The sequence below is a fragment of the Malaclemys terrapin genome, chromosome 1 (assembly GCF_027887155.1).
Source record: "Malaclemys terrapin pileata isolate rMalTer1 chromosome 1, rMalTer1.hap1, whole genome shotgun sequence".
In the NCBI taxonomy this organism is placed as follows: Eukaryota; Metazoa; Chordata; order Testudines; family Emydidae; genus Malaclemys; species Malaclemys terrapin.
The window spans coordinates 153,049,421-153,066,466 of NC_071505.1; the positions used below are offsets into that span (position 1 = coordinate 153,049,421).

The window sequence follows — 17,046 nt, forward strand, 5'->3', positions numbered from 1 at the left end:
GCAGGACCAGCACCAATGGGATGCCCTCCATGATTACCATCACCAAGAAGGAGCCCTCAACCAGAAAACTTCAGATATGATCCCCCCAAACAAAAAGGGACAAGGGATTTCTTTTAAGCAAACCAATAACCAAATACACAAAATAACTTACTGTGGTCTCCCATCGGAAGATGTTGCTGTGGAAACAGAGCCAGTTTTCAGAGAGGTACAGGCGTCCCTGCAGCAGAATATCCTTCTGGAGGGCACAGGCATAATCTATACACAAAGACCAAGATGAGCTTACTCACTCATTACAGTCCAATAGGACCAACCTTATTTTTTTCCTGTAAACCCAACTCTCTTTCATTTAGAACTCAAAATTAGGGGAATAACTTTCATTACTCAAAGGAAAACTCCATAAAAATTAAACTCATATTGGGCCAAATCTAGTTTACTTTATTTATGACAAGGAATCCTGTTGATGTCCTACATCACCAAAGTCAATGGAATTATTTGTGTGATCAGGGAAAGCAGAACTCTGGCCATTGTGTATTACCCTCTGGTTTCAGGTATCTGGCAAGGCATGGCAGTCAATGAACTTCTGTTTTGCAAAGAAAATCAAGCAGAATATAGAAATTGCACTCTACAAGTCAAGCTACAGGCCACTTGAATGAAGTGGCAGAATACAAAGGCAATATTTTGTCTACTAATTCAGAATATATAAGTCAACCAGTCACACATACCACAATATAATGTATTGTACATTTCTAAGGTGAATCATTTTACACTCCTTATCATATCACAACTCACAAAGAGCTAAAAAATCCATACTTAGTAGAGATCTACATTCTGGCCAGGACACTTCAGTCAGAGGTCTTTTTCAGTCAAGGTTTCTTTTTACTTTTATTACCTATATGAAATGGCCTCTGGCTGAAATATCGCTGCTGGGAACTGCCTGTATCTTGAACAGTCCATTAATGCAGCGGTTCTCAAAGTTTTGCTTTCACATAGCCAGCCTCTAAGTGTGACACACACACACCCTTATACATTCAAAACACTTTTAAATATATTTAACACTATTATAAATGCTGGATGCAAAGCAGGATTTGGGGTGGAGGTGGATTGCTCGCGACCACCCATGTAATAACCTCGCAACCCCCTAAGGGGTCCCGACCCCCAGTTTGAGAACCCTTGCATTAATGGATCTCTATTAACAACAGCAAGAAGCTAATTCATCTCTTTACTGGTGTCACTGTGATTTAAAGAGCAGAAAGATTCACCATTGAAGCAGTAAGTATAGGATTTTCGTAAATGCCTAGTACTGGCTTCATTCCTCCCATTGAAGTAAAGGGTAAGATTCCTATTAACTACACTGAAAGCAACGTTAGGACAACATTAAGCCCTTTTGAAAATCCCACCCTAAGAATATAAATTCTATATAAATGCTAGGTTGATTTGTTTTACACATTTGAGGTATTAAATTACATGCATGAGGCTGAAACAACCATGACTGTTACGGGGACATTGTCAGGTGAAACTTGGGCCAAAATTTAGCTTTAATACACATCAACTTTTACAAACTGAGGACCGATAAAAATTTCCTTGAATTTTCCCCCCACATTCAAATGGAAACAGTGGTTTTCAACAAATTAAAATTACCCGGCAATATTTGCAAGCCCAATATATGAGAAACTGAAAGTGGAACTGACAAGAAACAAGTTAGAACAGGCTGAAAGAAATTCAAGTTAACAGGCAGCATAGCAAAAATTAAAAGAGACACTGTCCAAATCAGTCTTCTGATAGAGAAACCTTTAAATACTGTGTCTTGACTTTTAAAAGAATTCCATCTTAACCCTTTTATTAATTTTTTTATGCCCTTCTGTGTTTATAAGGGTCTTTTGGGCAGGTATAAGAACATCATCACCAAAACACATTGGGGCCATTTCTCCATCCTGTCTCCCTTCTCTCTGTATACCTGCCAACCAGCTGCCTCTTTGGTGTCAGCTTTGCTGCTACTAGTAAACACGCTTCCTTGCAGAGCTCAGGGAAGAATATGCACATGGGGATCCCCCCAGAGTAGAGCATGAGCATGATGCAAGTGATCAGCAACAAAACAATGGAACTGACTATACACAATGGGATGTCAAAATGCACAAAATAGGCAAACAGAAAATTGAGACTAAATGTTAATCCCAGTGCTAGTAACCTATGAGCCGAATTGTAAAAACAGATAAAACATTAAAGATGAAAACAAACTTTTTAATGAACTGGTGTTTTTCCAATCAGATTTTTTGAACGTTTACACTATGAAAATCTAAGGCACTTAGTTTATAGGATAGGTATGGAATCACTGTCATTTTGGTATAATCTTTATCTCTAATTCTCATAATTATAAGAATGTACAAGAGTAACTACAAAAAAGAAAAACATATTATAAAGAACAGCAGTAGTTACATTTCTGTTGATAACAATGAGTAGGTGATAACTACGTTAAATATTTGTAGATGAATAATAACTACTACAGCTTGGGTTAAAATCCACTATACCAAGCAAATGAATGGTTTTAAGACTGGAGGTCAGAAAAGGTCCTTTTAAATGAATGCTGCTCCAATGGGATAAAAGAGTAATTACATAAAATAATGACTTTGTTTGCTTCTGACTGAGGAGGTGCTATATTGCTGGGATTAGTCCATCAGCAAGTGTTTTCTTCAAATCCCAGGTAGTCTGTTCATGGCAAATATGCTTAATAGAATTTGCTTCCAGGTGGGTGAAGGTTCTAATTTCTCTTCTATAAAAGCACGTTGCCTCAAAGCAAGGTGAGTTTAGCAACACAATTCATAGCTCATGACTTTGGGGAGAGGGAGTTTTCCCTTTACTCCCCCACCACCACCACCACCACAAAAACGCCACCATTGAGACATAGGAGCTGCCCCGGCAAATGAATTTTTCACAAACCATTCGCCTGATAAGACACCTGACATAGGTGCCATGGCATATCACCTTCCAGAAGAAATGCCTTCATATTAGACTTCTACCTTATACAGTCCTTTGAAATAGCATACCAGGAAGAAGTGACAGTTCTGTGCTGCAAGTCCGTTTCTCTCCTCCCTCCGCCATGGGCTGTCTATTGCTTCAGAAAGAAGAGCATCCCAATTCTTCTCCCTGCAATCCTGACCTTCTTAAAAAACAGACTTCTATGCAAGGAGAAAGCTTTCAGGAGTCCCTCTGGACATGTGTTTGTCTGTCTGTCAAGGTAACATCTACGATCCTCTGTGCCATTGCTGCTTTCTCATGGGTGGCACAATATCTCCTGGCAGTGCCAGAAACAGGACTCATGCAATGACAACTGTGAGCAATGCTTTCTGGGACTATCTCCTGCAGAAGCCAGACAGATGGACTGATAGGCATCACTAACACAGTGCTCAACTCCCTGCCAGCCTGAGAAATGGTTGCACTTGGACACATTTTTAAAGATGCTTCACTTAAACCCAGTGTCACCTTAATGAGAAACATGATTTATTTAATTTTTTTAGGCTTCATTTGTTGAGACTTGTTTCAAGAGAGCTTTGAGTTTAGATTCTGTATTAACCCCCTCTCCTCTGTTAAACCTAGTTAGCCTTTGTTAGTTACCATTTTAAAAAATTGCCCCCCTTCATCTCCCTCTCATTCAACATCTGTTAAGTGTCTGAAGCAGCAAAATGTGAAGATGCTCCAAATGTATTGCCCATGCCAGGAAAGAGTCCAGTGGCACAAATAAAAATGTCTAGGATATAATTCTAACTCTGCTCTTTCCTCACACTCTCCAAGCCAGTCATAATCCAAACATTTCTGAGCCTATCTATTCAATATGCTGTCCCAGCACATCCTTCTCAGGATGGCCTGGCCTCTCCTTTCCCCTCATGATTGCCTGTGACAGGTGCTACCTTACATACATTCCATGGCCAATAGGTGTTTTGCCATCTATGGGAAGGATAGGAGAAGTTACCTTAAAAGACACCCCATGACCACCATCCAGAGGGGCTGGAGGCATTCCTCCAGCATAGGAGTCTACTTTTAAGGTCAGGGCTACAGGGAGAAGAGCTGGAAAGCTCTTCTTTGAAAAGCAGTTTGCTGCTAGTCCACATAGGAGGGAGGAGTGAAACTGATTCCCGTGCTATCGCTAAAGTTGTTTGACAAACACCTGCTGCTGCAACTTTGGCATTATCAACAATAATAGAGTTTGGTTGGTTTGTTCACATCTTACCTACTATGAGCCTCTCCAAATCTGGCAGATGTGAAAACTGTCTCTTAAACTCCTCACTCCTATATTTATAAGTGGAACTTGAGATCTGCAACAATGAAAGGTGAAAGGTTAAAGTAAACAACTTTATTTTCAGCTACCAACTATCTTCATACTAGCAGGAAACTAGCGATATAGTGCAAAGAACATAAACACCAGAAGACTGGAAAAGGACAGTATCTAAATGTATTTACCACTGTCATTATGCTCTGTTAGACAATGCTATGCTGCTATAAACTACAACCCCAAATTGAAATATCAGACCTGTTATATACAGCATTGTCTCAGAAATGCAGCTGCACAATGGGATTTTTGCCACTTTCAGTAATTAAACTGGTACCCTGTTTCCCCGAAAATAAGACAGTGTCTTATATTAATTTTTGCTCCCAAAGATGCGCTAGGTCTTATTTTCAGGGGATGTCTTATTTTTCAGAAATGAAAAATGCCTTATTATCGGTGGATGCCTTATTATCGGGGAGGTCTTATTATCGGGGGGATGCCTTATATTACAACGAGAGGCAAAACTGTAAGTAGGCCTTATTTTCGGAGGATGTCTTATTTTCGGGGAAACAGGGTAGACTGGTGACACTAATGACCAAAGTCCATAGAACAGGTACAAGGCAGGTACCAGAACCACCAGATTCCTGATCCTGCTCTACCTATATGATTCACCCCTTAATAAAGGGACCACTTTTAGGGGTAACAGGGTAGTTTGGTCTCCAGGGCCCCTTTAAGACTATGGGCTTGTCGGCGGATAGTGAGATCGATCTATCGGGGATTGATGTATCGCATCTTGACGCGATACATCCATCCCCGAATGCGCTCCCCGTTGTCTCCCGAACTCCCCTAGAACGAGAGACGGAAGCGGAGTCGACGGGGGAGCGGCGGCCATTGATCCCGCGCCTCGAGGACGCGAAGTAAGTCAATCTAAGTCGATCTAAGATACGTCGACTTCAGCTACGCTAGTCTCATAGCTGAAGTGGCGTATCTTAGATCGACCCCTCCTCCCCAGCGTAGACCAGGCCTTACAGCACTGCAGTGTGTACCACTGTAGTGCTTAATGAAGACACTACCTACAGTGAAGGGAGAGCTGCTCCCATTGGAAGAGTTAATCCACCTCCCCAAAAGACATTAGCTACGCTGATGGAAGAAGCCCTCCTATCCACATATCGCTGCCTACACCAGGGGTTAGGTTGGCATAACTACGTCGTTCAGGCGTGTGGATTTTCCCTGAGCGACGTAGTTATACCAACATAAGTCTGTAGGGAAGACCAAACTTGAGCCTCTCTGCTGAGGCTGCCAACAAAGGGGCCAATTGGTACTAACCATGATGGTGGTTTTTGCAATGTGGATCTAAACTTCAATAACATATAAAGAATTTTGGAATGCCTTCAGTATAAAATGGTATTGTTAAAACAAATTCTAATCTATTCCCTGTTAATAGTAAGGTGATTTACAATAAACTAAACTGCTGCTGTACACATCATCGTGTTTTAGCAACATTGCAACTGAAAGAGGAAGAACTCATCTCCCAGTGTCCCAACAATGAGATATAAACATACCATAAAAGCCTTGTTAAATCTAGTGTGTGAGAAACTTTTATTAAGAGATGTAAGCAACAACTGGCCATTGCTCTTTCTAAATAATAAAGGTGTCAACAGATGTTTGACATGTCCCATACACACACATTTCTGTACCATCGTATCAAGCAGTTCAGTGTAAAATACAATAAATCACTTTTGGCCATTTGACCAGACTCCTTTATAAATCCTTACTCCATTTTCCATGCACTATTACAATGTGCACTGTATCAGTTAACAGCCAGTTGTAGCTGTGAATTTTAAGTTTTCAAAGTAATTCCACCCCAGAGTAAATTAGTCTTTAGCTAGGAGTTATTTTTAGTAAAGGAATGATAGTGATGGCCCAAGCACATTAGCTCTAGGCATAGAATCATAGAAATGTAGAGCTGGATGGGGCCTCAAGAGGTCCTCAAGTCCAGCCCCCTTCGCTGAGGCAGGGCCAAGTAAACCGGGACCATCCCTGACAGGTGTTTGTCCAACCTGTTCTTTAAAATCTCCAGTGACGGGGATTCCACAACCTCCCTTGAAAGCCTATTTCAGAGCTTAACTACCCTTATAATCACAATTTTTCCCCTAATATCTAACCTAAATATTCCTTGCTGCAAATTAAGCCCAGTACTTCTTGTCCTACTTTCAAAGGACATGGAGAACAATCAATCACTATCCTCTTTATTAGAAGTCCTTCACATTATTTGAACACAGTTATCAGGTCCAGTCTTCTTTTCTCAAGACTAAACATGCCCAGTTTTTTTTAACCATTCCTTATAGGTCAGGTTTTCTAAACCTTTTATCATTTTTGTTGCTCTCTGGACTATCTCCACCTTGTTGACTAATATTCAATTTGTGATTCACTATATCCCCCAGGATCCTTTTCAGCAGTACTACTGCCTTGCCAGTTATTCCCCATTTTGTAGTTGTGCCATTTGATTTTTCCTTCCTAAGTGAAGGAATCCTCATGTAACCTCAGTTCTATGATTTTAACATTCCTATCTGGGACTTCTGCTCCATACTGCCAGAACTGATGACCCTGTATAAATCAAACACTGGTTGTCTGCGTATGCTCAGGACTCAAGTTCTTTAGTCAGGATGACAAGGAAATAGGTAATATGAGGTGATGGGTTGAAATGAATAGTCCTCATAAGTTAGCAAGTGCTCTTTTTTCATTTAGCTAACTGTATTTTTTTTTTAAAAAAGTCAGCAATGTTATAAATACCACTTAAGATGACTCCAAATTAAAGGGATTAAAAATATTTTTCTTTATTTTTTCAGTTTGTTTACTGAAACAGAACTTTGGGGACAGCCAGCACCCCTGGTTGATGAGCGGCTTTCATACAGCAACAGGGGAGAAAAAAACATTTTTAAAAATGAAAAAGATGTGATTTGTAAAGAAGAATTGGCAGGGGAATTCAAAGGCTGGATAGCATTTGGAAAGGAATTTGCAGGAAACTACACTTAATCAGGGCCAGCGTGTTCTACAAGTCAATGCAGGGCCGGCGCAACCCATTAGGCAACCTAGGCGGTCGCCTAGGGCACTAACATTTGGGGGGCGGCGCCCGGATCTTCGGCCGCCCCGGTCATCGTCGGCAGACCTTCCGCCGCCTAGGTCCCTGAGTCAACCCTGCTGAGATTCCTGTGGTTTCAGGGAGTCTAGGGATTTTGAACTTGATGCTTAAATGACTGCAATTTGCGCTTGTGATGATGGAGCACTAGTACACACACACACACACACACACACACACACACACACAAACAAATGTATTTACCGTCCAGTACAGTAAATGTGATGCATATAATCAAACTACAAGCGTTCTAACGCTGGCTTCAGCACCAATTTAAGGAACCACCCCTCCAAGGGGAAGGAGACGTAATGTCTCCAAACAATGAGGGAAAAGAGCTATGCAAAATCTAGATATTAGGAAAAGGGGATCAGGCAGTGGAGAAATTGTGAATGTGTCTATAGAAGGCTAATGCTTGACACAACTCAGGCAACAGCCAGGGCCGGCTCCAGGGTTTTGGCTACCCCAAGCAGCCAAAACAAACAAAACAAAAAGCCGCGATCGCGATCTGCGGCGGCAATTCGACGGGAGGTCCTTCGCTCCCAGGCGGCGTGAGGGACTGTCCGCCAAATTGCCGCCGAATACCTGGACATGCTGCCCCTCTCCAGAGCGGCCGCCCCAAGCACCTGCTTGACAAGCTGATGCCTGGAGCCGGCCCTGGCAACAGCACAGAGAATCAAAACTCTAGAGAGTCTCCAGAATCTAAACATTAAGTAACCTCAATCTCTAGGGCATTAAACCTGTTATCTCTGTGTTCCTTACCTGAGAGCCCTTAGCTGGCATATGAAATCATGTCTGTTTTTCCAATCATTTGAACAGAAGACAACAACAAGAAATCATCCTGCTTATTTGCACACTAAGCTTTTCAGACCGCTAGGAAAAACCTGCTCTGAATTCTTATCTAATCAGTCCAGTTCCACTGGAAGGAATTTAGACATTGAACTTTCTTAACCTTCTCCTTTCCTTGCTTTGTATAGCAACTGGTTCACATTCCTAGGGCTAGAATTAAGTGTTGACTTTCCAGCCACCCCAATCTTTTAAATCAGCCAGCCATAATCAGCAGGGCAAGTTGTGCTGGAAGACAAATGGGACAAATTTCCAGACCACTGGCACAAAACGGCTGGGGCTCATTGGTGCTGTGATAATACAAATAAATGAATAATATTAAAAAAAAAAAAAAAAACTCCTAAGACATTTCAACTTCTCCAAGAACTACACCTTGTATTTTCAAGCTACCATATTGTACTTTTGTTCTACAAGCTTAAGTGTAGTGAAATGTATAAAAGGCTTTCATTCTGGGCTACATGAGATGCCACAGAGGTTATGCAGAGGACAGGCAATGAATAGACAGAAGCTCTAGCATTTTATAGGGGAAGTAGATGTCTCAATTTTAGCACTATAGAGCCTGGGCATTTCTCACGGTTTAATGTCATCATCATACATGTGATATCATGCAACACCACACGAGGACAATACTATAATGAAACTAGATAGCGAGATGTGGAGACAACCTGTGAAAAACTATGCACTACCATATCACCAACGGTCTTATCAATTTTTGTAAGTATTAAAATAAATCATTGTAGGTCGGGTAGGGAATGAAGACTAATCTATGAAATTTTGTTGCCCATTATATAAATGCCCTTATGTATGCCATGCAATTTGTGAAAAAATATCAGCGGAGTTAAGCAAAGCCTAGCCGGCATTCCTGAACTAAAAGTATTACAGAAGAGACGGTTACTTCAGTACATAGTATCTTTAGGAAGCACTGAGCCAACCCATAGGCTTTCCAGATTGTCCTATTTAAAACCGCATCAGTCAGGAAATTCAGAGTCAAGGTTCCAAAAGCAACCTTAGCTCCGTCTCTTTGCAATAAAATAGAGTCTTACTAAAAGATACATTATTACCTGAAGGTATTATTCAGCAGATAAGGAACTAGAGTTTTCTATGCTGTTCTTCCAATGAGGCTCCATAGGTAAACTGAACTGTTTAAACTGCATCTTGTCCTTCTATCCCTAAGATGTAATGTTTCCTAGAAAGTGCAAAAAATCTGAACACATCTCAGGCAACCACTAGGAAAGGAAGTTACTTGAGAACATGTATAAGTCAATGGGACGACACACATGCTTAAGAACCTTGCTGAATCAGGACCTGAAGGAGAAGAGCTATACAGTCTATTGCATTTGCCTTTTTTGTTGTTGGTTGCAGCGTCCCAGAGCAGAAACGACAAACCACATCACACACTAGTGGACATCTTGTGTTCTCTGGATTTTATTTTACAGACATGAACACAAATATAAATAGCTATGAACAAAATTGTGGCTTTACCAGTGGTGACATCCCCCTCATATATCCTGATCTCAACCACAGACCCTCACACCCAACAGTGCTTTCTGTCCTTAGCACCAATTCCTGCTAAGTACTCAGGGCAGCACTTTGGGTCCCAGTGCCATGTAAAGCCCTCAGGCCATCAGCATTAGATATTCACTGCTTATAGCCATTAGCCTCACTTAGCCCTCAAGTTACAATCAGCAACGCCTGTCTTTTCATTTCTGCTCCCAGCGTCTACAGCCAAGCAGTGCTGAGCCACCTCATCTCTCCACCAACAATACAAATCCTTCAAGGTAGAGGAGTAGAAGGAACATAGTGCTGAAGTCAGCCTGCAGGTTGGAAGTAAATATGGCCTGGAGTGGTGTATTTTGAGAAGACTGGGTTGAAGAAACAGAAGAATAGAGACCAGATGTGCACCATTTCTCAGGGATAGTGAAGTGCAGGGTAATTGTTTTCATCCGGAATTCCTGGACATTGTCTAGCAATAAAATTCAGAAACACCACTTAGGTTACAATCAAACTGTATTTATCTCACCACCACCACGACACTCAAATATATATATATATATATTGAAACTTACCTAAAATCAGCATTTGAAGCCCAGTGGTTTTCCCCATGGATTTCAGTAATGAATTTCTTCCTGTTCAAACTTCTCTTACTTCAGCCTCCTTAGGATCAGACATCCATCCCTAAGTCTTTTTCAGAGTCATTGATTCCTAAGATAAAGTCCCCTCATCCTATAAGTATGGCCTACATTCTTTGTTCCTAGATGTACGACTTACATTTGGTTATATTGGAACACGTTACTTGTTTGCGCCTAGTTTAACAAACGAGCCAGATCGCTCCATATCAGTGATCTGTCCTCTTCATTATTTACCACTCCCCTACTCTGTGTCATCCACACATTTTATTAGTAATTATTTTATGTTTTCTTCCAGGAGACTGATTAAAAAAAAAAGTTAAACAAAGTAAGGTGAAGAACTGATCCTAGCAGGATCCCACTAGAAACACACCCACTCACTGATGTTTCCCCATTTACAATTATGTTTTGATATCTATCATTTAGTAATTTTTAATCCATTTAACATGTGCCTTGTTGATTTGGTATTGTTCCAATTCCTTAACATGTCATGCAGTACAAGGCTTTATAGAAGTATACCTAAGTATATCATATCAACATTGCCTTTATCAATCACATTTGTAATTTAATCGAAAAATAATGTTAGTTTAACAAAATCTATTTTTCATAAACCCATGTTGATCGGCATTAATTACATCACCTTCCTTTAATTCTTTAATAATCCCGTTCCAGATCAGCCATTCCATTATTTTGCCTGGGATTGATGTTAAGCTGACAGGCCTATAATTATTTGGGTTATCCCGTTTACCCTTTTAAAAATATTGGCGGAACATTAACTTTCTTCCAGCCCTCTGGAACGTCTTCAATTTTCCAAGTAGTATTAAAAATCAATATTAACTATTCAGACAGCTCCTCGGCCATCTCTTTTGAAACTTGTGGATGTGAGTTTATTTGGCCCTGCTGATTTAAAAATGTCTAACTTCGGTAAATGTCGTTTAACCAAGAGGAGGTAGATGGAGGCCATAGGCTTGTTTCACATAAGCCAAAAAGCTGCATGATGGTAATAACATTCAATCACTATCAACATGGGATACATGTTCAGACAGGTAACTTGTACATGAATTTTGTCCTGTTCCAACCATGCACCAGACTGTTCTTTTCTCTAGCATGTATAGTGGGTGGTTTAAACCCTCCTGGACAGGGAGTGTGTGTGCATGCTGTCAACCATTTTGTTTTTTGAAAATAAGGTGCCATCTGAGCATCTGTAGTCACCTATTACTAGATTTTCCAAACAACCATGCTTCATTTAACAGGTCACGTGAGGCACTTCTTAACCAATAAGAAGAGGGAAAATAAATATAATGCTGGAAGAGGCATCCCAGTTGCTGTAGGATCTGTAGAAGTCTGTTTACCAGAAATTTGCAGGCAATGAAGGAAATGCAAGCATATTCATAGCCACTGTAGGAAAAAGTTTAAAGAGCCAGGAGTAGGCCTTACTTACATTCATTTTCGGATCCTCTTCATTCACCCTGAGCTGCTCTGGAGAGGAGAGTCTCCTAAGCACAGGGCACTCTTCCAGCTGGCCACTGGCAGGCACAGGTCTGTGTTCTAGTGTCATTATGTCCCCTTCTCTGGCCCAGCCCCCCTCCTATTTGCAGAGGCTGAAGGAGAAACAGATTTTAAATGTTTTCAGATTATCTGTGCTGACAGAATGGCGAGAGAGAGATAGTTTACTCCTTCAGTCAGACCTGGGGTCAGGTGAGATGTTCTCCAGTAGGATTACAAAAGGTTTCATTCCAGCTACATGATTTCTGCTTTAGGAGCACAACACAGAAAATCTCTAGAGAAGGGACATTAAAATACAAAACACAAGGTGAATGCTCATGTACTAAATATTCCAGCTGAAACACAGAGATGAGGTCTCACTGCTTAGCGGCTGCGGGAGCCTTTCCCTGCTGCAGAGAGCTGCCAGAGCATTTCCCCAATGGAGTCTTTCCCTGCAGCGGGGAAAGGCTCTGGTAGAGGGGAGGCAGCATAACACTACACTGCTAAAAACAGTAGTGTAGATGGGGGATGCATTGCCTGAGCGTGTAGAGAGCCATGTAGGGTTCATACCCTCAGGTTCTGGCATGTTACTCGCTAGGGGGCGTGTAGTGTATGTACTCCACATGCTGTCATAAGTATGGAGTGTAGACATACCCCAAGAGTCCCAAACCATCAAATGAAAGTGTAAGCACTAATGGCTACCACAGATGCACAGTAGGCTATAAGTATAGGAGCATAATAATCCAAATATCAAGTGTCTGTAGAGAAGATTTTGTCAAAGAACACTACCAATGTTCCCTCTAATTTTTTCCATCTATGGGCAGAATGAATTTTGTTACGTACAGCACCAATATGGAGGTATTATGTGCATGTGTGACACCAGTAGAAACAAAAAGCCTAGATATAATATATTTTTTAAAAGTTATAGGTATGGAAGAAGAAAGAATATTAAAACAAGGAATAATTAACAAGGTGCACTCTTGAGATGTTGCTTTAATATGAACTCAAATAAAAAGAAAATTTTCAGTAGTCTTTTTCGAATCTTACGTGTATCTATTCCTTTGAGGCATAAAACAAAATTATCCATTTTCTTGACATAGGATACAAAATATTTTATCATTAGTATGTTGAGATGAGTTCCTGTCTGCATCCTGTAAAACTTGCCCATACCGGTATTGCCCTGGCCTCTTCTTTTGTCATTCAGTGTTGCACGCATTCTATAGCAATATGCATTCCCTCACCTTTTGGGGGCGAAGCCAGACTTTGAGGCACCTGCTCCCCTACTTGGTGTAAACTTTGTTTGTGGCAATCAGAAACGAACACAAACAGGTTTTGGGCCCCGTCCCCTATGACACTTCTATGATGTCATAGTTGGTACTTTATGGGCTGCCTGCCATGTGCAGGCAGGGAGAGGAGAAAGAAAAACGAATCCTGTGTATCCTGTGTACACCCGTAACCGAGCCTGATCACCTCGAAGCCTCTCTCTCAGCTCACGTGTTTCAAACAGAGTGTCTACGTTTGCCGGTCGTTATGCGTTGGTTTGTATTTGTAAGTATCAGTTATTACTAATTGCTGCATCTTTGTTTATAAATATTGTTAGTAGATATTTTAGTCATTGTCTGTTTTAAGTTTCATTAACTCTATTAGCTAATCAAACGCTGCTCCCTCACCCCTTGTAATTATCCCCAATAAAACTTTAAATTGATTCATTTTAGTTGTGTGTGTGTGTGTGTGTGTGTGTGTGCAGCTTGCATCGTGACCCATACTCTCCTTGCATCCCTTACCAATATAGTCTATTGCCACGTGCAGCCTGGTAAATAACAGGCCTGCATTTTCTTTCACCCCTGTGTGCCCGTGGCAATCCACATAGTATTGATGCATGAAATAAAATAATTGTTACACTTTCTTTATGCTTGAAATACGTTGACCTCAATGGGGGCCTCACAAATCCTGAAGCCAGGGGTTTGGCAGGGATAGGTTTGGGGATTTGAAGGGGCACCCCCAGACCCGGGGCTGCTGCATCTCTCCCCGCCACAGCCCTGCATGCCCCAAGCTCCCCCATCACTACCCCCCACTTCACCCCACTGCCATCTTCCAGGTCCACTTGTGGCTGCACCTCTGTGCGGTGTGCACGCCTGCATGGCTCTGCTAATTAAGTGAGCAGCCCTTAATGGGTTCCTGTGCAGCCGCGCTGGCGCGCACCTTGGAGGAAAAACAGCCCAACACATATCCATATAAATCCAAACCATGTCTGAAAAGTGAATGTCCATTTATAAAAATACTTTCTCAGATCAAATATTCTGGCACCATTTCTCAGCTACTGGATGTCCATTTATAATTTCAAAACAAAACAAAACCAACAACCAACACAATGAAATTGAGTGAATTTGGCATTCAAGAGAGACTGACAACATTTGTTTTTCTGAAGTGTAGTTGTAGCCAGGATATTAGAGAGACAAGGTGGGTGATGTAATATCTTCTATTGGACCAAATTCTATTGGTGAAAGAAACAAGCTTTTGAGCTACACAGCACTCTTCTTCAGGAAGAGCTTCTCTCTCTTCCCAATAGATGTTGGTCCAATAGAAGATATTACCTTACCCACACATTGTCCCTCTAACATTAGTTTTAAATAGGGTGACCCGATAGCAAGTGTAAAAAAAATTGGGATGGGGTGGGGGGTAATAGGCGCCTATATAAGAAAAAGCCCCCAAGAAACCGGGACTGTCCCTATAAAATCGGGACATCTGGTCACCCTAGTTTTAAAAGCCAGGTGTAGTACAATCAGATGCTATGCAAGCTACCCCTTACACTGCCCTGCCAACTCACTTCCATGTTGAGCATAGCACCCTCATAGTAGCCCAGTCCTGGATTCCCCACATGCTGCTCTGTGCTGATATGCCTCAGTCCTGATCAACGGTAACCCAAGTTATCCCAGCCCTGGGCCTTGACCAAGGCACCTCAGTCCTGACCTGCAGCATATTATGCTTTTCTGAAAAGCAGCTGAAGATGGTACTGGAATATTGTTGTCAAAGAGTTCACAAACAGGCACAGCTCATCACCAAATTTATTTAATCTTCTGACTCCATTGGATTGGCACTCTGATCTTTAGAAGGAAATTATTTGCACACACTCAGCTCCTCCCGCCACACAGATCTCACCAACTCCCTGGTCTTTACTAGAGCCTAGACCACAGTTTCTTAATATGGTTGCAACAACATAGGTTGGTTTCATACACATAGGCAAGATCAAACTATGTTATAACCAGGTCAGGGCACTATCATATCAAAGCACATTTCTTGAACAGTCACATTTATAGTGCAGATTACCAGAGTAATATAATTCTGTTACTTAAAAGACTAGGAACATGTTGTTAAAAAACAATGTTACTCCTGCAGGAATTCTGCACCACTGCACGTGCACAGAATTCATGTCTCCTGCAGATTTTTTTTCTCCACAGAAAATACATTGTCAGAGAAGTGCTGCAGTTACGCCTTTTGCCCACCAGGGGCTGCTGTGGCACCAGAACAGAGGGCCTCCAACTCACCATCCATAGCAGCCAGCATCCAATAGGGAGGAGAGGCTAAGTTCCTCACAGCGCCCTGCCTGCAGGGCCAGGTGATGAGGCACGGGATACAAGGTGGGGGGGGGGGCAAGAGAGCTGGGCACATGGGGCTGCTAGGGAAGTCACAGACTGGGATTCAGACGGGCTAGAGGGGGAATAGATTGGGGCAGGGGCAGAATGGGGGGTGTAGGGCCACATGGGATGGTGGTGTCCAAGTGAGGGGTACAGGGACACATGGGGATGGGGGCAGATGTGCCTGACTGAATGGGAGAGGCTGGAGTCAGCCAGGGTCTGCATGGGGAAGGCTCCCCAACTCCCTAACAATCCCTCACCCCTCCCAAAAAATCCCATTTCATACTTCTCCCACCCACACCCAACAACCCTCCAGGTTCATGCCAAGGCTCCTTCCCAGCAATTACTTCCCTCTCCCTCAGCTCCTCTGTTACCCCTGACCTCCCCCCCCCAAACCTTTGCACTGCTTCTGACAGGTGCAGGAAATATGTTTCTGCATTGTAGTTTAAATGAATTAATACGCCTATTAAGGAATCTCTTTGTCAAAAACATTTCCTGATTTTTTTTGTTTTTGTTTTCTGTATTGTTACAGACATACTTTGCTGACAGGTATTTTGAAATAAATTGCCAAATAATTGAAAGTGGCGTGATTATATGGTGTTCTTTTGACAAATAAAATATGCAGAATTTTCAAACACTGTGTGCAGCATTTTTAATTTTTTGATGCAGAATTCCCGCAGGAGTAAAACAAGCTATTTAACTAGAGCTACGTCGCCGAGCCTCTGATTTGCAGAGGATTTTGAAATTTGACTTGTTCCAAATTAGAATGAAAACCAAAAATTTCAAAATTCTCCATGAAGAAAAATTCAAATATATATATATGTTTCAGGTCATTTAATACATTTCATTTTCACAAAATCAACACATTTCATTTTGATTTTAACCTCTTATTTTGTATTCTAATTTTAAAACTTAGAAACAAAAAGTTGTTTCAAAATGAAAAATCTCAATGTTCCATTCCAAAAACGTAGAAGTGGGACACTTCAAAATTGTCTGAACTCCCCCCCTCACCCCCCATTTCTACCTAAACAAAATTCCAACAAAATCAACCCCATTTCGCAAAGTGTTTTGATTCTGATGGAACTGCATAGTCTCATGGAATAAGGTTTCATCAAAGTATCTCCGACCAGCTGTATAGTAAACCACACTGGGTTTTATTCTCCACTCAGTGTAAGTGGGATTTATGCACACAATTCTATTCATTAACACGAATAGTAGTTCAGGATTTAATTGCCCTCCCTCACCTCCTTCCTATCCATACAGGAGAGACCCTAATTAAGTACCTCGTCCTCCAGATGCAGGAGGAAACGCACTTTATAACCATAAAAGTACTTATCCCTGCTGGAAACATGGTAGTGATGCTTCAGTTACAGCTGAGATGGCATTCATGCAAACCTGGATTTAGGAGTATTATCTCTCTTGCCCTGCAAACTGTTATTCTCAGCTCAGAAGTGTAAGTTCATTAAAAAAAAAAAGTCCCAGAAAAATGTTCTCTGGCATTAAAAAAAAAAAAAGTTCAGATACTGTTGTGCTTTGAATATTCAAAACCAATTTGGATGT

At 41.5% G+C, this 17,046-nt stretch overlaps 1 protein-coding gene across 3 annotated transcripts in view; it reads right to left on the reverse strand.

The window, feature by feature from the left end:
* The window catches only part of GRAMD1C (GRAM domain containing 1C), a 77,598-nt gene that overhangs the window by 38,206 nt on the left and 22,346 nt on the right, over nt 1-17,046 (reverse strand). Inside the window, exons 2-4 of one of the 3 annotated variants that reach the window (XM_054043876.1) lie at nt 11,808-11,967; nt 4,223-4,307; nt 152-255 (exon numbers count right to left, since the gene is read on the reverse strand). In XM_054043876.1, the coding sequence (XP_053899851.1) occupies nt 152-255; nt 4,223-4,307; nt 11,808-11,924 (306 nt within the window). In that variant the 5' untranslated portion in view covers nt 11,925-11,967. Of the gene's footprint in view, nt 1-151; nt 256-4,222; nt 4,308-8,156; nt 8,228-11,807; nt 11,968-17,046 lie in introns of those variants that run through there. The other 2 variants (XM_054043886.1, XM_054043867.1) reach the window with 2 other exon arrangements.